Source organism: Euleptes europaea, chromosome 16 (genome assembly GCF_029931775.1).
Source record: "Euleptes europaea isolate rEulEur1 chromosome 16, rEulEur1.hap1, whole genome shotgun sequence".
Taxonomy (NCBI): Eukaryota; Metazoa; Chordata; class Lepidosauria; order Squamata; family Sphaerodactylidae; genus Euleptes; species Euleptes europaea.
The window spans coordinates 29,950,697-29,975,236 of NC_079327.1; the positions used below are offsets into that span (position 1 = coordinate 29,950,697).

Here is a 24,540-nt window from a genome sequence, read left to right on the forward strand (position 1 = left end):
GAGTAGCTGACAATCGGATGGCTTTTACTTCTAATGGCCAAATGTAGGATGCATAGGGTTGCCAGGTCCCTCTTCGCCACCGGCAGGAGGTTTTTGGGGTGGAGCCTGAGGAGGGTGGGGTTTGGGGAGGGGAGGAACTTCAATGCCATAGAGTCCAATTGCCAAAGCGGCCATTTTCTCCAAGTGAACTGATCTCTATCTGCTGGAGATCAGTTGTAATAGCAGGAGATCTTCAGCTACTACCTGAAGGTTAGCAATCCTAAGGATGCAGGATTGCTGTACATAAATGCCATCAAAAAATAAGCATGTAATTCTAGGCTGGGACATCAGTGCAGTGAGCTGTCCTGTTATTCTTTTCCCATGGTTGATGGTGTCTGTTTTCCACCTACATTGTAGGTGACCCTGAACATACAAGCTGAGTCCAGGATCTGGGACTTGAACATGGTGGCCACAGTTGGGAATAAGTTCTATTAAAGGATGAGTGTTTGAGGCCTTTGAAAGCAGGCAGCCTGGTTAACAGATTAACTACCATATGGGTTTTTAAGTGTGCCAGTGGTTTTTGGGCTCCCCCTTCTGTATTTCGGTTAGAAATGCTGAAATTTGGTTAAGAGCTATCAATACAAGACATTTTGGATGTGTTGTGCTAATACTGTGCCCAGTTTGCTAATGAACTGGTGGTGGGGTCGCTGTTGAAACTGATGCTTTTAAAAATGCCAATTTCAATAATGCGGTGGGAATAAAACATGATGTTAAAATTAAAACTTGAGCACTGGGTGTGTTTGAAGAAAATGTTACTGAAAATGTACTCCATGGGAAACATTTTTTTTAATCAACATTTGATTTAGAAGAAAGAAAATTGGCCTCATCTAAAGGCCTAATAATATCGTAAGGCAATACAGGGTACTAAGTCTTTTCTAAACATGGAGTGCTTTGATGTCTCTAGTTTCAAATCAGGACGTGCTCATAGAGAAAAGAAGCATAATCTGACGGGAGGTCTTGTGCAAACTCCCAAATATGGGAGCTGCAGAAGTATTAGGGTTGCCAACCTCTAGGTAGTAGCTGGAGATCTCCTGCTATTACAACTGATCTCCAGCTGATAGAGATCAGTTCACCTGGAGAAAATGGCTGCTTTGGCAATTGGACTCTATGGCATTGAAGTTCCTCTCCTCCCCCAAACCATGCCCTCCTCAGGCTCTGCACCAAAAACCTCCTGCCGGCTACCCTAAGAAGTATGCATTCATGATTTTGCTCCACACACCCATTTCTGTGTGACTTGCACGGATGAAGTTTCCAGTAGTTTGGAACTAAAAACAGCAGTATCAAGTAGTAACAGATCAGAGCACTTATTAGGAGCACAAAAGAACCCAAAATTCTGCTGGGCAAGGAGGCTGTTGAAATAAAGTGGCATCTGCAGAGGTTCTGTTCATCTTACTACAGCTTGCCTATGAGAACTTAATGGTGGATTGTGACTAGGGTTGCCAACTCCAGGTTGGGAGATTTTGGGGGTGGGGCCTGAGGAGGGAGGGGAAGGACTTCAATGCCATAGAGCCCAATTGCCAAAGTGGCCATTTTCTCCAGGGGAACTAATCTCTGTCACCTGGAGGTCAGCTGTAATAACGGGAGATCTCCAGCCACCACTTGGAGGTTGGTAACCCTAATTGTGACCCATATAAGACTCACCAATAATTTTGTTTGCATAGGATTTTTCTTATGCTAGTCTCTGGCTGGGCTGACTTTCCATTGGGTTTGAAAAATGCAGTAGCCCATGATAAAAATGCAGTAGCCCATGACATGTGGTATTCATCATCCTTCAAACAACAAAATTAAAATGACAGTTAAAATTACATTCATTTAAGTGCATAAAAATACATCTAATACGCCCCTGTTCTGCCTTTAGATTCTCATGATGCTGTTCTTCGATTTAATTCTGCTCCCACACGAGGCTATGAAAAAGATGTTGGAAATAAAACTACCATGCGTATCATTAATTCTCAGGTAAGTCTCTTGAATTCCTCCATGTTTTCAGTATGTCCTCAGGATTTCTATTTTATTTCTGTCACAGAATCATAGATGGCTTTCACACGTGCCCAATGATGTACTTTCATTCCACTTTCAGTGCACTTTAACTATAATTTGCAGTGGATTTTGCCATTTCACACAGTAACATCCAGCTGCAAAGTGCATTGAAAGTGGATTGAAAGTGCCTTATGCAGCATGTGTGAAAGTGCCCACAGAGTTCAAAGGAGCCTAATCCATCCCCTATTGAGACCGTTTTCTCCTTATTCCCCTCCTGGTTGTAGCAAGCCTTCCTGGCCACCCTCATTTCACTCTGGCCCCGTGAAGGCTGACCTACAATGCCTAGCGACCGTCAAATACTTTTTCTTTAGAGGTATGTTGTTTCCTCCATTCCTTGAATGTTTCCTTTTTCTTCCTTAGCTCCTCATGGAGTTGTTCGTTCATCCACATTGGCTTCTTGGGTCCCATACCGTGTTTCCATCTTGTTGGGATAGTGATGGCTTGAGCTTGCAAGATCTCACTTGCTCCTTTCCTTTTTGGCAATCTTGACCATAGAATGACTGTGATTATACTGTGATTATGCCTCTTTCATTAGAGTCTGCCCTACTAAAATCTAAACATACACGTCTGGCTATGAATGTCCTTGGTCCCCCACAAAAGGAATTTTAAGAGGGCATGGTCACTTCCCCCCTAAGGTCCCCACTACCTCCACCACATCTACCAATTCTTGCCTGTTGGTTAATATTAAGTCAGGTATGGCCAAGTCCCTCCTACCTTCCTCCGCCATTTGGAAAACAAAGTTGTCAGCCAGGCTGGTCAGGAAGTTGTATGATTCTGGACACCAGATTCTCCCAGCACACATCAGGGAAGTTGAAATCATCCATAATTACAAGGTCATGTTGCTTGGATACACTGTCAAGCTGTTCAGGGAGGGCAGTTTCCCCCCTCTTCACTCTGGTTAGGCAGTCTATAGCAGACTCCAAACAGAATATTATGTGTCCCTCCTTCCCTTATCCTCAACCACTGGGCTGCCACCTGCCTGACAACACAAAGAAATATTGTTGAATATTGTCGAAGGCTTTCACGGTCAGAGTTCATTGGTTCTTGTAGGTTATCCGGGCTGTGTAACCGTGGTCTTGGTATCTATACCAAGACCACAGTTACATAGCCCGGATAACCTACAAGAATCAACACAAAGAAAGTTATCAAATGAGCTTTTGTTTCCTAGGATAGTTTCTGTCCCTTATGATTGTCCCTTAAAGAAGTTTAAAAAGAAGTTTTAAACTGTGCAGGCAATGCTTCCTTGGCATAAATAGGAGGGCAGTGGAGTAGGGAAACATGCTTGTCCCAGAGTCTTCGTTGCCTTTATTTGCTCTTGCTTTTAACATACATGGGATATAAAATTCCATTATTGCGCAGTTCTGAAAAAAACAAAACAAAACCTGGAGATAACGTTCACATAAGGTGGACTTTGGAAGGCATGTAAACAAAGAAAGGACACTGAAACAAATATAGGTGCTATTTTTTAATTTATAGTTCCGTGTCTGCATTGGAGGATTTTTGAATCCACAGTGCCCTCCTGTGGTTATTATATTGTAAGTTCACTTAAGTATTTTGATTTTAAATTTTGCATCTGTAAAGTGAAGCTGCTAACACCAGTTTGCTTCTTACAGCCCCCACCCCCGCCAGTCCCATCCAGTGATTTCGTTCTGCATTTAGTGGCAACATTGTGCACATAGCCAGAAGTTCTATAGGTGTCTGCATTTTCATCTCCTGATAGGATCCCTGTGCAAGCATAACACAACAGGGCCATTAGTCTTCCTTCCACTCATGAAAACTGGAATGGGATTTGACTGTATATGGGCAACAGATTCATTCTATGAAAGCTGATAGCAGAACTGCTATCAATTGCAAATCTACAGAATTATTTTCATGTGGTTGCCAATCCCAGGCTGGGAAATTCCTGGAGATTTTGGGGGTGGGCAGAGAACCTAAAAGTTGAGCTGCAAATTTATACAAAATACTGATATCGTTTATTATAAAGTGTACACTCAATTAAAAACACTAGGCCCCAAAATTAGGCTGATCAATTAAAAGAATCTAAAAAGATAATTGTTAATTTACAAACATGGTTGATGATTATAAATATATGTAAATGACCAATAGACCAAACGCATTTCGGCCTATGGGGCCTTCTTCAGTGGTCATACATACATATCCAGATTTTTAAAAATTCATCCTGAAATACATATAAAGGTATGCTGAAAAGTAATTGTCTTCTATATTGTGTGGCCTGTTGTCACTTATTGGTGTAAAGCCTGGAATATTCACCATTTAAATTTGCTCACACTTAGGTCTTGTAATGTATCTCCTATTTCATCAGGATGTGTCCATCATCAATCAGTGATAAAGCATTTGGCCCATAAGTAGACTTTCTTTTTTTAAAAAAAATGCTGTAAAGTGCAGTTTGGTTAGACGCCAAGAACTTTATAGTAAATAGCTCAGAATGTTCCAAGATGTGAAGCGAAATATACTGGGGAAATACAAAGTACATAGAATCATAGATTTGGAAGGGGCCACCAGGGTCATCTAGTCCAACCCCCTGCACAATGCAGGAAATTCACAACTACCTCCCCTTCACACACACCCAGTAACCCCTACTCCATGCCCAGAAGATGGCCAAGTTGCCCTCCCTCTCATGAACTGCCTAAGGTCATAGATCGTTAACACTTACTGATAATTACCAAGAAAAAGAAATGAAAATGTTGGCACTGTATCTCGTCCCCATAAAACAGAAGTGAAAGGAAATGTTTGCTGTTATGGACTAGCTCTCTTGAAAAAAGAATGGTGATCGCTTCCTTTAAAGAGACATTAGGAGAGACATGTGCTCTAGCACTCGTTCTAGGATGAGCAGACAGTCTCCCAAGGATAGTGGACTAGGATAATAAGGTGGAGGGGCAAAAACATGGTATAACAGTGGAGCTAAAGAAGTTCCAAACTGGCACTAGGCATGTTTTATTTTGTTTTGTTTTTCCATGGCAGTATCAGGTACCAATGAAGAGGCTATTAACCATGTAGAGTTTTGAGAATTAGGATGGGGAAATGTGCATCTAGGGAGCGGCAAATCTAAGGCAAAATCTCCCATGCATAAAAGGCCTAGCTCAGCCAGAAGTGCTCATGTTCACGGCTGCAGGGGAGACAGAACATTGCATTTTCTCAGTGTTACAAACTGAGTACGGGGAATGTGCTATTTTCTCAACCAATGCAGTTGCAAATAACATTTTATTTATTTACAAAATGCTGCTTCTCCAGATCCTGGTTGGGGCTGCCCACAGGAAAACAGTACAAAGTCAAGCCAATAAAACATTCAAACAAGTTAGGCCCATAAATCCAGGTAAATAAAAACCTGCCAGGACCTTAAAAGCAGCATAAAATAAACAGAGCAATCTAAAATGATATTGATAAAACAGGTGAAGCAGACCATAAAATATAATAAAAAAAATAGATCCCCTTAGTTTAAATCCTGGGTAAACAGAAATATGTTGGCTTAGCACCTAAAGGAGAGTAAGGTGGGGAGGGGCCATAGCTCAGTGGTACAGCATCTGCTTGGCATGCAGAAGGTCCCAGGTTCAGTCCCCGGCATCTCCAGTTAAAGGGACTAGGCAAGTAGGTGATGTGAAAGATCTCTGCCTGAGACCCTGGAGAGCCGCTGCCAGTCTGAGTAGACAATACTGACTTTGATGAACCAAGGGTCCGATTCAGTATAAGGCAGCTTCGTATGTTAATGTGTTCAAGGTAAACCTCCATTTGTGTGTGGGGAGGGAGTCAAGTGCCACCACCAAAGTTAAGGTGCCACCACCCAAAAAAAAAAAAAACCCTTTCTCTAGTTGCCACCCACCTCATCTCTGCAGGCACATAAGAGTAGATTTGAGAGGAGGATCTTAATTGGGAAGCTGACGGAAGGAGGTGTAAAAGGATTTTACTAGGACATGTTGGAACCATTTATAAACCATACGTATATATCGTCCAAAGCTAAAAAGCAGGGTTTTTCAAACTCTTCTGCTGCTTTTTTCCCCTTTTTTGTCAGAATGATTGTACCCATTTGTTTCTAAAATGCATTTTTAAAATATTTATAGATCCTTACTAATCCTAACCATCACTTCATCGAGAACTCCTTATATAAAGATGTTATCTTAGTCGCTTGGGATCCAGCTCCCTATTCTTCTAATCTGGATGTGGTAAGTAGTGCTGATGTCCATATTCACGGGTGGATCCTATCCCTTGTTTTCACTTGGGCTCCTCTTCATCGGCTGTGTTTCTCTTGTGCTAGGCACTTTTCACCTCCTTGAAATGTTTCTCTAAGTCAAAATGCGGGATATTAGTTACTGCACAGGCAGATTCGTACAGTGCCAGGGAATTGTGCAATTCATGAGCTATTGACTCAGAGGGCATAGCTCAGAGAAAATTGCAAGTTTTGAGAACAAGATGCTTTGCAATCTCAGAGCATGTCTAACCAAGACCAGGGGAGCTCACTGCCCCTTTATAAAGTAGAGACCCTTTATAAATTATTTGTAAACTTCCCTTCAAGCCAATATAGCTGTCATTAGAACTAGGGCTGTGCACATCAATAAACCTGAACCGGAAAAAAGCCATTTCGGTAAATTTTGGGTTCGGGTTTACCGAATTCAAAAATCTGCAGGGAAAGCCAAAGCCAAATTGGCCATTCCTGAAAAAAACAGGTGATTTTTCCGGCTTTTTCAGGTTCTCCCCAGGCTTTGCGAAGCTCCTGGAGGGCATTTTTTGAGGTAGAGCCCCCAAACATGCAGAGTAGCTTTCAGGGACTCTACTTGCAAGAACCCCCAACTTTGGTGAAGATTGGGTCGGGGGTCCGAAGTCATGGGGTCTGGAAGAGGTCGCCCCCTCCCACCTCCATACACAAGCAGGAAGGTAAGAGTCAGATTGTCTGGTCATTCGCAACTCGGCTACTGTTTGTCTATGGAGATGGGAGGGGTGACCTCTCCAGAGCCCATTACACTGGACCCCCTGACCCAATCTTCACCAAACTTTGGGGTTCGTGCAAGGAGAGTCCCTGAAAGCTACCTTAAAATATGGGACCTCTACCCCCAAAAATGCCCGCACAGGAGCTTTGCAAAAAATCCCCCCCCCTTTTCCTATTGTGGGAACTATCAATCAGCCGGCTTCCACAGGCTTTCGCTTCAGGAGATTTTTTGCTAAGTTCCTGTGGGGGCATTTTTGGGGGTAGAGGTCCCAAATTTTCAGGGTAGCTTTCAGGGACTCTCCTTGCACGAACCCCAAAGTTTGGTGAAGATTGGGTCAGCCCAGCCATACATAAAATACAACTCGAGGAAGGGAAGAGTGAGCTCCTGTGCCACAACAATAGCATATGCTGCGTTTTTGCTGCAATACTCGCTTGCATCAATATACCTGTAGTGGTCATCACTCTCTTTGCAAGCCCAGCATAGAGAGCCAGCGTGGTGTAGTGGTTAAGAGTGGTGGTTTGGAGCGGTGGACTCTAATCTGGAGAACTGGGTTTGATTCCCCACTCCTCCACGTGAGCTGCGGACACTAATCTGGTGAACCGGGTTGGTTTCCCCACTCCTACACATGAAGCCAGCTGGGTGACCTTGAGCTAGTCACAGCTCTCTTAGAGCTCTCTCAGCCCCACTTACCTCACAAGGTGCCTGTTGTGGGGAGGGGAAGGGAAGGTGATTGTACGCCAGTTTGATTCTTCCTTACTTGGCAGAGAAAGTCAGCAGATAAAAACCAGCTCTTCTTCTATAGTCATAAGTCAATTTCCTCGTATCTATTTAAAGAGTAAAAAGCTGATAAGCCACTTACATCGACTTTAGAAGGAATAAAATAGTCAGTTTTCAGTTGTTTTGTAGACTTCATTGGGGAAAGCTGGCCTGAGTTCCTCCTCCGTTTTCTTTTCCGTCTCAGACGTGGGCTCATGGTTTACAACCACAGCAAAGATAAGTCCAGCTGGAGTACAGGAAATTAATTACCTGGGCCTGCTAGAAATAAACAGCAACCTCTCCAATTAAAATTAAACTAAAATAAGATAAAATAAATGCTAAATCTCTAAAATTCTAGCAGGAGAACGTGACTCAGCAGCGTGCCGGTCGCCATCTTGGAAGCTGTCTGCCTATAGTCATAAGTCAGATATTCACCACATGGCTGCAGTGACAGCTAGTGCAAAGGCCTTTACCCAAAGAATGGACCGGGTACCATTTTGCCCACAGTTGGTGTAACCCCTTCAGAAGTTCTTCCTAGCCAGATTCATAGTAGGACTCCACATTTGTTTCATGCACTATGTAGACAGCAGAAGATTCTTGTAATTCTCAGAACTGCTTGACTAATATGTCTTTGGTAGAGAGGCTTATCAAATTCCTGGCATCTGTGGGCTCTGATTCTTCTAGATTCCTTAGAGGCAAATGTCTAGCAAGGGACATATGTGGCAGGTGTACAAACTCCATCAGCGCTGCTAACCTGCCTAAGCATTTGTTGACAGTGGAGCATCTAATGGAAAGGCTAGCTTTCAGATGAAATTTGCAGATCATTGTCGTACATTTCTGTATCAATAGACAGCTGCCAATGTGATGCTTTAGAGAAGAGGTTCCCAAACTGTGCTCCACAGAGCACTTGGTGCTCTGTGAACCATCTCCTAGTGCTCCGTGAAGAGACTGAAAAGAAAAATACTACTGTAATTTGGTTTAGTATATAGGTGCTAGATGAAAATTAGTGTTCTGTTATTAATTTCTCTCCTGCAAAGTGCTCCATGACTCAAAAAGTTTGGGAACCGCTGCTCTAGAGGTTTGTTTGTATTGAACACTCTAAGGAAATACGTGTTCCGTCTGTTTCCCGCACCAGTGGTATGAGAATCCAGACTACAATTTGTTTACTCCCTACGTTGAGCATCGCAGGAAGAATCCAAAGCAGCCATTTTACATTCTCCATCCAAAGTTCATATGGCAGCTCTGGGACATTATTCAGGAGAACACCAAGGAGAAGATTCAGCCCAACCCTCCTTCTTCAGGTTTTATTGGTACGTGTATTTGCATCTTGTAGGTGTGTCATTTATAGATTTCAGTGCTGTGTTTGAAGAATGACTGTATCAGTAGCATGTGTTGTTATCAGAGTATCTCAACTGTGGTGATAATTGAGCAGTAGCTTGTTGAACATGTGATTCCCAATCCACGTATGCATGAGCCCTATCTGGATTAGGGTGCCTGAGTATACTGGTGAAATAGGTGCCGGGATCTATGAATCATAGCAAAAATGAAATTAGAAACTCAAAGCACACACCCCTTCTAACAAGGTGACATGGAATGCAGCTGAAAGGATACTTTTATAACAGTTTATTTTAAGAGTGGGTGTAGAGGCCAAGATAATACACAAGCATGTAATTCTATCTGCATATATTACTATTGGTTGTGTATTTTTTTCTATTCATGCTAGTGATAAATGCTTTGAACTAATGCTAGCAGAATCAAAGAAATGGGGGTTATCAGAAGGTACTGCTGGATAATTTGCAAGGTATTGCTGGATAATTTTTAGTGTTAAAATCTTGTCATATTTATTTTCTGGCTGCATAATTCAGCTTTAATAAAGGAAATAAATAAGAAATGTAATAATTGAGGAAAGATATTAAAATTGACCTACCACATTATTTCAGAATGGGCCTATTATAAAAATTACATTGGGTTGCATGCAGTTAGCTTTTTGCTTATTCTCACTCAGTTCTCTTACTTACAACAGACTGCATCCTATATGGCTTTTGTCCATTCAGATCTATGATCTCCAGCATAGATTGTTTTGGAGAGGTTGAAGGAGACACCCTTTTTCACAAAGCTGGTTAGATTCAGCTCATTGCTTTGAGAATTCTGCTTTGTTAAAATTAAGCTTTATACCTTTTCTGTGAATCATACTTGTTCTGTGAATAGCACAGGGTTTATTCACAGCTGTGGTTTAAGTTCCAGAACTCTATGGCTGTTATGCCATGTAGCATTTTGCATGTTTTAACACAGCTGTAGACATTGTCTTTCTCTAAGTGCTGATGCTCACTTCTACTTTATTACCCCAAAACAAGTATGAAATCCAATTGTTCTAAACATAAAATAGCAACTGTGTGAATTAAAGGGCAATCCTGAACAGAGTTAACTTATGGACTTGTGTGTGTGTGTGTGTATTAAGTGCCATCAAATTGCTTCCGACTCATGGCGAGCCTATGAATCAATGTCCTCCAAAATGTCCTATCTTTAACAGCCTTCCTCAAGTCTTGTAAATTAAGGGCCGTGGCTTCCTTTATAGAGTCAATCCATTTCTTGTTGGGTCTTCCTCTTTTCCTGCTGCCTTCAACTTTTCCTAGCATGATTGTCTTTTCCAGTGACTCTTGTCTTCTCATCATGTGACCAAAGTATGACAGCCTCAGTTTAGTCATTTTAGCTTCTAGGGTCAGTTCAGGCTTGATTTGATCTATAACCCACTGATTTGATGTTTTTTTGGCAGTCCACAGTATCCGTAAAACTCTCCTCCAACACCACATTTCAAAGGAATCTACTTTCTTTTATCAGCTTTCTTCATTGTCCAGCTTTCACACTTATACATAGTAATAGGGAACACGATGGCATGAATTAACTTGATCTTGGTGGCCAGTGACACATCCTTACACTTCAGAATCTTTTCTAGCTCCTTCATGGCTGCCCTTCCCAGTCTCAATCGCCTTCTGATTTCTTGGCTGCAGTCTCCCTTTTGGTTGATGATCGAGCCACAGAATAGAAAGTCTTGAAAAATTTCAATTTCCTCATTGTCAACCTTAAAGTTGAGTAATTCTGCTATAGTAATTACTTTTGTTTTCTTGATGTTCAGCTGCAGTCCTGCTTTGGCACTTTCTCTTTTAACTTTCAGCAGTAGTCATTTCAAGTCTTTGCTATTTTCTGCCAGTAAAGTAGGATCATCCGCATATCTCAAATTGTTAATGTTCCTCCCCACAATTTTCCCTCCACCTTCATCTAAATCTAATCCAGCTTTCCTAATTATATGATCTGCATACAGATTGAAGAAATAGGGAGATTTTAAAAAATCCTTGTCTAACACTAATGGACTTAGAAGGGTGTAATTCCACTTAGCACAACACTGGCAACTTTAGCTTTGCCACCAGTTTTCTGCATGCCATGTCCCCATACTTCCACTTGCACAGCATTTTTCAGCAGCAACAAATGTTGAATCATATCACTGAACACCAGTAAAATAGCTATATAAATCTTCATAACGTGATTTGACACAGAAACATCCAAGGTACATTGTCTCAGTAGATGCTTACCAGTTTTAAACACATTTATCTCTGTGTGATTATCACAGTAACATCTAAAGAGCGATTGCTTTTACTGTCTGGATTGTCATTTTGGGGGTAATAAATGTACAGTTGTTCATCTGTAACTCCAATTTCAAATGTCTTCTAACCAGGTTGTGCTTCTTGTGCAAGATTACTGCATCTTGTTTTTCAGAGAAGGAAGACATCATCATTTAGATAATCCTCACTTAATTAGTCAGGAAAAGGGTCGTCATTAGGGTTGCCAGGTGGGTGGTTTTGGTGAGCAATTGCACACCAATCCACCAAACCGCTCCGCAGCGGCGACTGTGTGCACACATGGCCACGCACATGTGATGTCACTTCCACATTTACCCCCAGAAGCGCTCCATCGCCACGGCTGCTTTAGCACTCAAACCCCAAAAATGGGGGGTGGGTTGACTGCTAAATTGGCTGTGGCACTTCCAGAAGTAAAACTGGAAGTGACGTTGCCGTATGCACGTGGCTGCCGCAGCCCCATCTCCTGGCAACCCTAATCATCATGTAAGTAGGCAATGTAAGTGGTTTGGCTTTCATTCATTTTGAAGTGAATGCATACCCACTAAGAGTATTAGTAGCCCACCTTAACAACATATAAACTGATGGATTCAAGACCAGTAGCACCTTAAAGTCCAACAGGATTTCCATAGTCAAATCTCCCTTAATCAAATCCTAAAACACAGAGACTGTTCATCATCCCGAGAATACGAGTAAGCTAGCTTCTTCTCCTCACCCAGATTTCTTGTCCAAGAAATGCTGTTTCATCTGATACAGATCAGGACCAGTTCATCAGAACTCCTAAACGAATTCCTACAGAGATCTGAGCTCTTTCTTGAGCTCAGGCAGAGAAGAGGGACAACTCTAAATATAACAGTGAATTCCTCCGAGAGTCTTGATAGAAGAGGTGTAGATAAAGCTCATGAGGCATTAGTCGTCTCCATGTTTTAATCAGGCTTATCGGATGAGTACTGCCTAGGATATCAAGAAACACAAACAAAGAATTTGCCAGACAGCTGTCCTTGGACTCTGAAACTTTTTGTTGTTGTTGTTGCCATCAAGTCACATCTGACTTACGGCAACCCCGGTAGGGTTTTCAAGGCAAGAGACGTTCAGAGGTGGCTTGCAATTGCCTGCCTCCACATCATGACCCTGGTATTCCTTGGAGGTCTCCTATCTAAATACTTGCTAGGGTCGACCCAGCTTAGCTTCTGAAATCTGACAAGATCAGGCTAGCCTGGGCTATCCAGGTCAGGACAAATTCCTGGTGCTCTAAAAAGGCTGTTTCCTGCCTTCCGTTTCTATTTGTGTAAATTCTTTGCTCAAAGAACTTCCCCTTACTTGTGGGTCTTCTGTGCAGAGTCTGTTTTCCCATCAGTCTCCCAAAAATGACTGTGACCATGACTTCCTGTTTCTGTCAGATCTCTGTAACAGGCATAAAAGATTCTGTTGCAAATTCCTTGGCTTGAGTAGCTAACTCTGGTGGTTGATTTTTCTATGAAAAAGTAATATGGATTTGATGTGAAACACTGAAACATTTTCAAACTGCAGAAATGTTATACATAATTTTCCCCCCCCCCGAAAATTAGATAGTTGTTTTCCCCCTCAAAGATACGGCTACTTCATAATTCTGAACAAGAACTTGTATATCCTCATCACTTTGAGGACACTTAGAATTTTAATTAACTTTTGAAGCATAGATGGCTTAAATGAGTAACTGGGCTGAATTTATGATAAATCTTTGAACTGTATTATTTTTCCAGCTGATTTTGGATGGGAGTTAGTGCGAATTGAATTAAATCATTTTTGTGTACTTCCAGACTTCTGAAAATGGCTTTTTAATTAGTTTGTTAATTACAAAATCAAATTGCAGTGCACAAAAGATGCATGCTGGAAATTGAAAAGCTCTAGAGCAATTGTAAATGCCAAAAACAAAATAAAGTTTGATTAAGTGTCTTTAATATATGTTCATGTATATACGTGCAAGGATTTTAACATTGATTCAGCTACTAAAAGATTTTCAATACAGACTGCAAAATACCAAGAGTTGAATCTGTGCTAATTAAATTGATTTTGAACCAAACTTTTAAGAAGTCTTCATTTCATAACTGTGAAAAAGGAAGTGAATTTTTTTGTGCCATGCCTGTTTTGGAAAAAATACCATACCAAGATAGGGAGTTATATACAACAAAGGAAAATCCTTATTAACAGGTATCTAAATATATCTTTTACTTAAAATAAAAATTTTCTTCATACTATGGAAAGCATTTCATCAGGTAAAGTAGAAAAGACATATAACCACATCAAGCTGCTGTTTTATACACAAAGCAGGCAGTACTTGACCAGGTATAGAATAGCATAATTGCTAACTACATAAAATTGCAAATATCCATTCTTGCAATAATCTTCAAGACTCCTTGTGGTATATGAATAGACAGGTACGGGTGTCTGGAAACAGTCTGTTTCATATCAATACTTCATCAGCCTGTTTCATATCTTTAGCTAAAGACAAAAATACATGGTATTTGCATTTCATATATACATAATACACAGACCACAAGAAATGAATTACAATAGTTACACACCTCTGAGGACCATAATTTTGAAGTCCTTCTAAGGTAAGCTGCAAATTTATTACTTATCCTTATAAAGTTAAACTGCAGAGCAAGCTGCTAGTACATGTTGAGTTCTTATGAGATGGCAAACTACAGTACAAAAAATATAGAAAGAGGGTATACGTCTGTTAACCTTCCCCAGGTGTAACCAGGATAGGATGCTGACTCATCAATTTATCTCCTTAAAGGTACAGGGATACAAATCTCCAAATGTTACCGAAAACAAGACAAGTCCATCTCAGATTTGAGTCCATTAGGTATTAGTGTGTTGAACATGTACATAAATTTCACTTCTTGTTGTAGCAACAATCGTTCAACATCCACATGATTAGAATCCACCTTAGACAATTGCCACAGAACAAAAAACTGAATGTCATGATCAGAGTGATTTCTATCCAAATAGTGTTTCACTAGAGGAACTTCAGTATAACCAGTTCTAATACGAGACCTGTTTTCAATGATCCTGGTTTGAATTGTTCTGTGCTCAAATTCTTTAACAGGTAATGAGAAAGGACATACAGAGTTCATATTGTAGCATATATTTTGTAGTATTGTTTTTTGGGGGAGAACACATCCACGCCAGAAAACAATTATACGCCTTTCTACAAAAGTAATTCATGCATAGAAGCAAGCTAACCCTGAGTATGGACGATGGGTACACACTATTCCTGTACCACAACTACACAGCTCCAGAGCCATTGCGTCACTTTGGGAAGTAGAACTATTAATCCTAGGAACTCCCTGGTGACCGGTCCTCTCAGTCTGGTAGGACTGGATATCATGACAGCTGTCAAGTTTTCTTTTCTCTCTCTTTGACACATTTGTCTCTGTTGTTGCATCAGTACATTGTGGTTTTCTTTGCCTGCTACAGCCCATAATGTGGAGCACAGCAAAGAAGTACATGATATGATGCCATGGCATAGTATATGTGGCTAAACACTGTTTTGGGAGACAAGTCTACACTGAGCATAACATCTAGCTGACTACTCCCATCTTTATTATGGGGAAGATTCTTATGTGAAGTAGCATGTGTTCAGTCTGTTTTATGTATATGAGAGTCTCTGTGTCAGGACCATTTGTATAACCATTTACACAGATCTTGGGAAGCTAACCTGAATCAGTTTCACTGCTAGCATAAAATTCTGAGGGACAGACTACAGAGTGGCCTTCCTTGTGCAGGCCCAAGATGTGATATGGTGTTGTCCGTTCTGTCACCTGCTAGGCAGGGGAAGTGGGAAACAGGCTCAGTCTATGTCTTCCCTTCCCCATACTGTAGTCCGTACTGTCACAATGGATAGCATTGTTCACACATTATATGTTCAACAAAAACATCAGCAAGCTTGTAGTGGGAGATGGGAGTAAGGGACAGTGGTCCTTTAGAACAGCAACTGTAATGAAGTGTTTTGACAGCAATCGGAGATGTCTAGATTGAAGCCAATTTAAGTAAAAAAAATTATAACCAGAGATAGGTCATTCCACCATTAATCTTACTTTAGTCCACTCCAGAATGCAACAAATCTGGGTTATTTTTGTAGCATCCAAATAGTAATGTTATCTAAAGTAAGAGAAGCACAAGGCTCATTCTAAGTAGCTACAGGTTTTACACATTTCACTGCATGAGACATAAGTAAAACAGCACCCTGGGGTGTGTCTTTGTGTGTTAGTGTTGTATAAAAAGGGAAGTGTTCTTTCTTCTTTTCCTCTCTCTGTGTGAAAACAGCAGGAGGTGATATTTATTAAGGAGTCAGGCACGTTGGTTAAACTAAATGTGTTTGGAAGGGGCTATGGCTCAGTGGTAGAGCATCTGCTTGACATGCAGAAGTTTCCAGGTTCAATCCCTGCCATCTCTAGTTAAAGGGGCCAGGCAAGTAGGTGATGTGAAAGACCTCTACCTGAGATCCTGGAAAGCCACTGCTGGTCTGAGTAGACAATACTGATTTTGATGGACCAAGGGTCTGGTTCTGTATAAGGCAGCTTCATTTGTTCACTGTAGTAGAAAAGGGCAAGAGTCCAGTAGCACCTTAAAGATTAACAAAAATATTTTCTGGCAGGGTATGAGCTTTCGTGAGCCACAGCTCACTTCTTCAGATACAGCTAGAATGTGAATCCATCTGTCTTTAAGTAGAGGAGAGTGAATTCAGACAAGCATTAGTATGTAAATGTTAACAGTATGTAAATGTGAATAGCAGGCGTGATGGGATTAGGTGTGGTATGCAGAAGAGTCTGTGATGTCCAGGGGAGAGATGGGTGTGGAGAAATCAGCATTGGTCATGAGCCATGAATGCAAGGTCTTTATTCAGCCCAGGTAAATGCATTGACTTTAGTTTGAATATCAACTGTAATTCAGCAGTTTCTCTTTCCAATCTCCCTTTGAAATTCCTTTGTAATTCCTTTGTAAACACTGTGAATTATCTTCATTTGTTCACTGCAGAATTAACATGACAGAGCATTTCAGGGGAGGGCTGGTTTCCAGAACAATCGGATGCTAATTGAACCCGTTCTGCATATTTTGTTTTATAAGCATCAGTTTATAAATACTGACATTTGAACCCTTCCATAATTCAGCTAAGACCATACAGAGGCCAGTTTCAACAAACAGTTTGGCCATAGAAACTTTGCATGGTAAAAGAGTAAGAGCATGCTTTCCTGCCTCCACCTACTGACATGTCACACATCTCTGTAAGTGTATAAATTTTCCATAGAATCTACACACATAAAATCCCATGAGTGCAAGTCCAGCTCAATCCGTTGATTTTTAAGAGTGTATGCTACTGATCAGGAAATTTGTGGCCTGCATAGGGTGGATTTTATGCATGTAGACCTTATGCATTCTTACTCAGCCATCCAGTAGGCCTAGCAATGGAACAAGTGGGCAGGAAGGCATGATCTTGTTCTCTCTCTGGGTCTCCATGCCTGAAATTCATCTGAACGAATCTAACCTTATACTTTATAGTAAACAGTACAGGAATGAGAGATAAATATGATTTTTCCATGTGATGCTAAGGTTTCTGTCTTAAGCAAAGTTTCCTCTCCCCCAAAGCTCCTGGAAGAATTCTTGGCAGTTTGTAACTGAGAGCATATTATGAATAATGTCCATCTCGTCAGTCATGTGGCAGTCTTGAATTTCTGTTGTATGAACCATGAATAAAAAATTTACCAAGTATCCTATTTCCGGGATCTGTAATTAAAAGAGTAGATGGGACATTCTCAACCTCACATACCTCATAGGGCTGTTGTAAAATTAAAATAGTGATGGGACAACTTTAAGATCCCGGGGTGGGGGTGGGAGAGTAAGTAAATAAATCAAGTAAGTAAATAGACTTTGTGGTAAATAGGCTCTCAGCATGAATGTAAAACCTGCATTAGGGTATATGTGGTTTTTCCTTCTGAATACTTTCCTTTCCATTAACAGCATCCATACAAAAATTAACAAAGGATTCAAAAGCATGTGAGTATCATATGAAGACCCCTTTCGAGAGAGTGGATTGAGAGTACTCTTGTGTTAAAATATACCTGTTTGAAAAGAAAGATACTTTCATGTTAGAAGGTCGCATGATTGTGAGTTTTTTTTTTCAGACAAGAGGGTATTCAAAGCTGAAATATATGGGTAAAACACATTCTTGCTCATGTATAATATGAAGCACACAAAGAGCTGAAGCTAACAATTTTATATTTTGGAACACTATCTTTAGGTAGCTCTCTGCAAGCATCTTATGAAACAAGTACAAACTATTTAAGACAAAGGTGCATTTTAAGCTGTTTTTGACAGTGGGCTTATTTGTGAGATCTGTGGACATTGCTACTGCAGAGTGAACAGATTTAAAGAACTACTTGGATCTTATGGCAAATTTATGTTAATGAGGGAGAGATAATTTTAACCAATCACCTTTTCCCACTGCAGAACTCATTCTCCGCTCATGTTATTATGAAGTCCTCTGTCCCAAAGGAGCTGTATTTTAGGGGACATTTCACGCTACAGCAGGAGAACAGTGGTAAGAAAGTCTCATTCCACTGACAGAAATCCCTTCAGTTAGTGGAAACTTACCACAGGATCCAGGCTAAGGGGTTTTTCAAAATGGTGCCATTCTTGGCAACCATCAGACAACGTGACCCATGGAAGCAAAAAGGGAGTCATCCTTTAAAAAGGGAGCGTCTGGATGAGTCTCCATATCCTGCTGCAAGTTCATCAGGACAGGGTGTGGGAGAAGGAGCAATCTTTGATTGTGTGTGGTCTTGGGAAAGGGCTGCTGAAACCGCTCTACCAGGCTTAACATAACCCACAATCCGTGTATGGTGGATCATCTGAGGCTTGACTAAACCCCTGTGTTTATTGCCTGAGGGGGAAATGTAGGAAGAAGGGGGTTAAAACAAAAATCTTCATACAACAATACTGGACTGTGCTCGATTGGTGGGCTTGGCTGGGTTACAAGATGTTTCAAAGACATTTCATCTTTTCCCCATGTTTTTCAGCACAGTAATCAAATCATTCCTACTTCTGTCTGAATAATAGCAATACATTTGGTTTCATTTCTGGTCAAAGCCCAGCAACTTCCTTTAGGGAAAATAAAACAAATTGGTAGTAAAACTGTAACATATTGTGATTATATGTTGGTGACAGCTTGCACTCATTTACAAGAGTACATTTTCCTTTGTATGCTCTCTGGTCTATGGTATGCTCTCTGAAGCTGTCTACATGCTTGATTCTCTGCTCAGAAGACAGACCATTTTTCCATCTGTTTGTGGAAGTACTTGGCTATCACATGTAACTCCACCTTCTGCTTTCTGGGTTAGCTGGATGATCATGACCTTTGACTGATACTTGATTTCTCCATCAGCTGATGAAGGTTGACAGTGAAAAAGCATGAGAAAGCATTTGTAGAACTGAAAAACAAAAGCCATCCAGTTTAATTTTGCTAAACTATAGCATTCTGTCTATACATCATTAACCAAGTAATAAAGTTAGGGAGTCTAGCATATTACCATTATAACCACTCCACCCCCATTACCAATAATGTTCAGGTTAACTTTTTCCTCTCAATCCACAAATGACAAACAGATTTAATGCAACAGCATTTATTTGTACATAGTTTGATTGGGGAGAGATCTTAAATTTTGAATTTTGACAGCTAATTTGCATGCTACTGAGGTAGGAGCCACACATTGGCCTTTTATACATGGCTGTTTCCCTCATGGTCACCCCTCTGATGACTTCAGGTCTTTGTTTTGGTTATGCATGCCGTTTCTGACCATCAGAGATTGCCTCGCTCTCCCCCTGTGTTTTGCCCGCGGTTTTAGAGACCTGTTTTATCTTGAATTTGAAAACGCTGGCAAAACGTGAGAAGATGCAGGGGAGGAGCAAGGTAAGCTCTCAAGGTCAGAAATAGCATGCATAATCAAAACAAAGACCCGAAGCAGACGGAGGAGTGACCACGAGGGAAACAGCCATGCATAAAAGGCCATTGACTACTATACTTTTGTAATCATTCAACTCCTCAATTTTCCTGTGCAGCCAGTTCTTGAAGCATGTCTTTGTGCACCACTGATGAATTTTAATTCATTAGTTTCTTGTTAAAAATACCAAAATGTAGTGTTTCTAGCATTTGTTGAGATAGAATATATCAAAAAGTTTAATTGTATAAAACAGGACTTAAAACAAGTACAATTTTCATAACTTCAATAGGTATTCAGTTGTTTAGCATAACATACAGCCCATTCCTGAGAGCCGCAGTGGCCCGGGACTGTGAGGCCATGGCGGCATCACAGTGCCTCCAAAGAAGTTTCACCACTGTAGCAGGGGGGGGTGGAGGGCTATTTTAAAACAAAAATTAGGGAAAGGGGGGGAAAGCCCCATTGAAAACAGTGATGCTGTCCCAACAGAAAGGTGGTGCAGCACCGCTGTTGCTCAAGGGGGCGTTTCCGGGCTGAAAGGGGTTAGGAAGCTGCCTAACGGCAGCTCCTCCCCCAGAACGCCCTAGGAATGCCTCCCGGGATGCCGGCACGAGGACTTGTGCTGGGAGGACGCCAGCGGGAGGCCGAGCCAATGTCCAAGGGCCATGCTGCCACCGCAGTCCAAAGAGGCCAGTGTAAGTGCCCCTGCGCTGGCGCCCGTGCCAGTTTAGACAGCGCAAGTGGCATGGACGTCGGCATAGGGGTTATGCCGCCTCCTAAGCCCCCGAACCTCAGGAATGGGCTGTAAGTAGGCTATCACCAGTTACAGCTCTTGTGAATGTACTTATCTTTGCCACAACCGATACTTCTGCATTTCATGACCTTTTAGCCCTACTGCTCGCATTATTCTCCTTGCTGTGTATATTTTGTCTGCTTGTGTGTGTGTGTGATTTTGCCATCAAGTCACAGCTGACTTATGGTGACCATGTAGGGTTTTCAAAGCAAGATAACTTTTGGAGGTGGTTTGCCATTACCTACCTCTGCGTGGGCTGAGAGAGTTCTGAGAGAACTGTGACTAGCCCAAGGTGACCCAGAAGGCTTCATGTGGAGGAGTGGGGAATCGAACCCAGTTCTCCTGATTAGAGACCGCCGCCCTTAACCACTACACCATGCTGACTCTCTATGTCTGCTTAGTGATGTATTAACTTCATGCCTCTGATGAAGTGCGTTACAGCCCACAAAAACGTACACTCCAATGAGTCTGTTAGTCTTTGCTGTTTTCCTACCACAGACTAACATTGGCATTGCACTGGAATTAAGGATGGGAAGCAAAAAATGCACTGGCAGGGGATTTATATGTATATTTCCAAGCCGGTCATAAATTTTGCACAGCGAAGCCTGATCCCACCCTGTGTTTCATGACTCCACCCCAGGAAAAGCTTCTATTCAAATTACAATCTGTCCAAATATTTTCAAATGCCTATAAACCCAGTGATTAACTTATTTAAAACATTGATTAGCGTCTTTCTACCTTACAGAACTCAACATGGTTTACAATGTTGATAAAATAACACATAAAATAGAATACATAGAACACATAGGCCATTTATGCTCGGTAATCAGCAGCATGTTCCAGGCTGAAGTGCCCCACATATTTTTTTGAGTTTTTCACGCTGAACCGTCATTCAGGAAGTGACTGAGAAACCGGCGCATGCCTGCTTGGCATTTCTGAAGAGCCCCTTTAACGCGACCTTTTGTGTTCACTCCAGCCCCGCCTCAAAGAATCCTCTCAAGGAAGCAGGCAAAATCACAGCAGCGTGTTAGCTATGCAAACCGTTGCTAATGGAAGGAATGAAGGAGCAGGCGAGGGGGGAGTAGAATTTCTCCTTTTGTATCAGGATCGTGAATAGGCATTTTAAAGGTTGCATTTAAAAAAAGAGCTTTGAGCAAGCAACAAAATTGACCCTGAATAAATGGCTATAAAAAAACAATGTTTAAAATCACAATTTAGGACTGCCAGTAAACTAAGCAAATACAGTCTTCAACTGCTTCTTAAAGATCAGAAGTGAGGGGGCCAGAAACACACCTCTGGGGAGGTTGTTCCATAATCATGGGACTGCCACTGAAAAGGCCCTCTCTCATGTACCCCCCAAACGAGCATCTTTGATTAATGGGTCAGGAGGGTCTCTCCATGTGATCTTAATTCCTGGGCAGGAACATATGGGAGAAGATGGTCCTTCTGATACCCAGGTCCCATTATGATTTGATTTAAGAATGAAAAGTTACATCCTTAAGTGCTTCAGAAGAAGAAGAGTTGGTTTTTATGTGCCGACTTTCTCTACCACTTAAGGGAGAATCCAACTGGCTTACAATCACCTTCCATTCCCCTCCCCACAACAGACACCCTGTGAGATAGGTGGGGCTGAGAGAGCTCTAAGGGAGCTGTGACTAACCCAAGCTTTCCCAGCTGGCTTCATGTGTAAGAGTGGAGAAACCAACCCAGTTCACCAGATTAGTGTCTGCTGCTCATGTGGAGGAGTGGGGAATCAAACCTGGTTCTCCAGATTAGAGTCCACCGCTCCAAACCACTGTTCTTAACCACTACACCACGCTGGTAGCTGTAGCAATCTGCAGTGGAAAAGCGAGATTTGGATCCAGTATCACCTTAAAGATCAACAAGATATCCAGGGTAGAAGCTTTCGGGTGTGAAAGCTCCCTTTGGCAGGTGACGAATGGAGTTTTGACTTTCAAAAGCTTGCACCCTGGAAATCTTGTTGGCCTTTAGGGCACTACTCAACCCAAATCTAGCTGTTCTACTGTAGCGGAAAACTGGGGTTCGTGGGGGGGAGAGAGACCCGAGACCTTTGTCAAGAAAAACAGTTTTTTATTCGCAGGTGCGGCTCAGCTGCTTTAGCAAGCAAAAATCACTGAGCCCCGATTGTACTGGGGAAGAGACATTTATCCCAAATCCATGCTCTGACGGGGCACGTCAACATTCCGTGCTTATCTGGTTGTTTTACATAGTCTGGAGCCTAAGAGCTCAGCGGTTCCATCCAGTTCCCATTATCGTTCACCATGACTTTTCCTCTACTACATTAACACACACATAACTAGCTTGTATTGAAGCAAACATTTCCCCCCTGCTGTCTCACTACCCTTATGTGACTTGAATAAACATAGGGTGTAACTCTGCTTAGGATTTCACTGAATGTTACTTGCAGCAACACAGTACAAATGGAGTTTATTATGCTGTTCCACAGAATGTAAACGTTTAACTGGTTTTTGTAAACAGTTTCTTCCTAAATGATTATCAGAAAACCATCTGATGCAAATAAATATTTAACATGCAAGGTTGCTTTGTTTGCCCACAGCTGCAATGTGAGAACATTATACTAAGGTTCAACCGCAATCAGCTGGATAGTATGTATGTATATATGTGTAGGTGAAGTGCCATCAAGTCACTTGTGGTGACCCTATGAATTAATTTCCTCCAAAATGTCCACATGTTAACAGCCTTGCTCAGGTCTTGCAGACTGAGGGCTATGGCTTCCTTGACTGAGTCAATCCATTTCATGTTTGGTTTTCTTTTCCTACTGCCCTCATTTTTTCCTAGCATTATTATCTTTTGCAGTGAGCCTTGTCTTTTCATAATGTGGTCAAAGTACTGTAGCCTCAGTTTGGTCATTTTAGCTTCTAGGAAGTGTTCAGGCTTGAATTGATCTAGAACCCATTGTCTTTTTTGGGGGGTCCATGGTATCCATAAAATTCTCCTCTAACACCACATTTCAAAGGAATCTACTTTCTTCCTGTCAGCTTTCTTCATTGTTCAACTTTCACACTCATAGTTAGTAATGGGGAATACCGTGGCATGAATTATATTGATCTTGGTTGCCTGCAATACTTTATTACACTTCAGGATCTTTTCTAGCTCCTTAATGGCTGCCCTTCCCAGTCTCAATCTCCTTCTGATTTCTTGTTTGCATTCTCCTGTTTGGTTAATGATTGAGCCAAGGAATAGAAAATCTTGAACAATTTCAGTTTCTTCTTAGTCAGCCTTGAAGTTTTATAGTTCCTCAGTAGTCGTTATGTTTGTCTTCTTAATATTCAGATGTAATCTTGCTTTGGCACTTTTTGATTTAACCTTTATCAATGGTTGTTTCAAGTCTTCACTATTTTCTGCCAGTGGTGTAGTGTCATCTGCATATCTCAAACTGTTAATGTTCCTTCCACCAGTTTTCACTCCAACTTCATCTAAACTGAATCCAGCTTTCCTTATGTTTTGCATACAACAGGTAGGAAGATAAAAATGCATTTTTGTCTGACATCCTTTTTAATGTTGCACCTGGTCCGCTGCACGGTGTATAAAATCAAATGCTGTTTCTGTACCATGTTCGCAGTGGTCAGTGGTTTTTAGTAAATAGAGCTTTGCAACACTTTTGTAAATGCAAGAAATTAAACTCTTTGTATTTTAAAGTGCCGCTGCAGTTTTACACTATCTATGCTTCACTTTATTTTTTATTTTTTTAAGGAATCCTCATCATGATGTCAATGTGCAGTGAAGTACACGTGTACGAATACATTCCTTCAGTCCGACAAACTGAGCTTTGCCACTACCATGAACCCTACTATGATGCAGCTTGTACCTTGGGGGCTTACCATCCACTGCTCTATGAGAAACTGTTGGTGCAGAGGATGAACAAAGGATTACAGGATGATCTGTACCGGAAAGGAAAAGTGATTTTGCCAGGGTTCAGGTCAGTGAAATGCCCTGGCCAAAATCGATTCCCCTACACTTAAAGAGAGAAACTTTCTGAAAACAATGTGCAATAAGGTGCTACTGTCATACTATAAACAAACAAAAAAATACTTGAAAAAAATGGATCCTAGACCAACCTAGTCTTGTGTCTATAAACTGTAATTAGGTAGCAGGCATGGGGGGGGGGAGTTCTTGCTTCTGAGGCCTCAGTATTTATTATAGCTTTGCGGATAGAGATGTGTTTTTTTTAAGGCTTAGTTTTTGAGAGATGCAAACAGCCGTGAAAGCAAACTAACAGAGAGTATTTGTACGTGTGGCCTGTCAGAGAGCAGCAGACGCTTATACCACTTGTGCCAGATTGCAGCTCTTTAGAAAAGGTATTCTAGCAGCTAAGTCTA

General features: G+C 41.4%; 2 protein-coding genes across 2 annotated transcripts in view; one reads left to right on the forward strand and one right to left on the reverse strand.

The window, feature by feature from the left end:
• The window catches only part of ST6GAL2 (ST6 beta-galactoside alpha-2,6-sialyltransferase 2), a 30,114-nt gene extending 5,719 nt beyond the window's left edge, over positions 1-24,395 (forward strand). Inside the window, exons 2-5 of the mRNA XM_056861859.1 lie at positions 1,898-1,995; positions 6,153-6,254; positions 8,908-9,082; positions 23,915-24,395. Of these exons, the coding sequence (XP_056717837.1) occupies positions 1,898-1,995; positions 6,153-6,254; positions 8,908-9,082; positions 23,915-24,183 (644 nt within the window). The 3' untranslated portion in view covers positions 24,184-24,395. The remainder of the gene's footprint in view (positions 1-1,897; positions 1,996-6,152; positions 6,255-8,907; positions 9,083-23,914) is intronic.
• LOC130488227 (vertebrate ancient opsin-like) overlaps positions 18,688-24,540 on the reverse strand; it is a 31,624-nt gene continuing 25,771 nt past the window's right edge. Inside the window, exon 4 of the mRNA XM_056861860.1 lies at positions 18,688-18,879. Coding sequence (XP_056717838.1) covers positions 18,688-18,879 — 192 coding nt within the window. The remainder of the gene's footprint in view (positions 18,880-24,540) is intronic.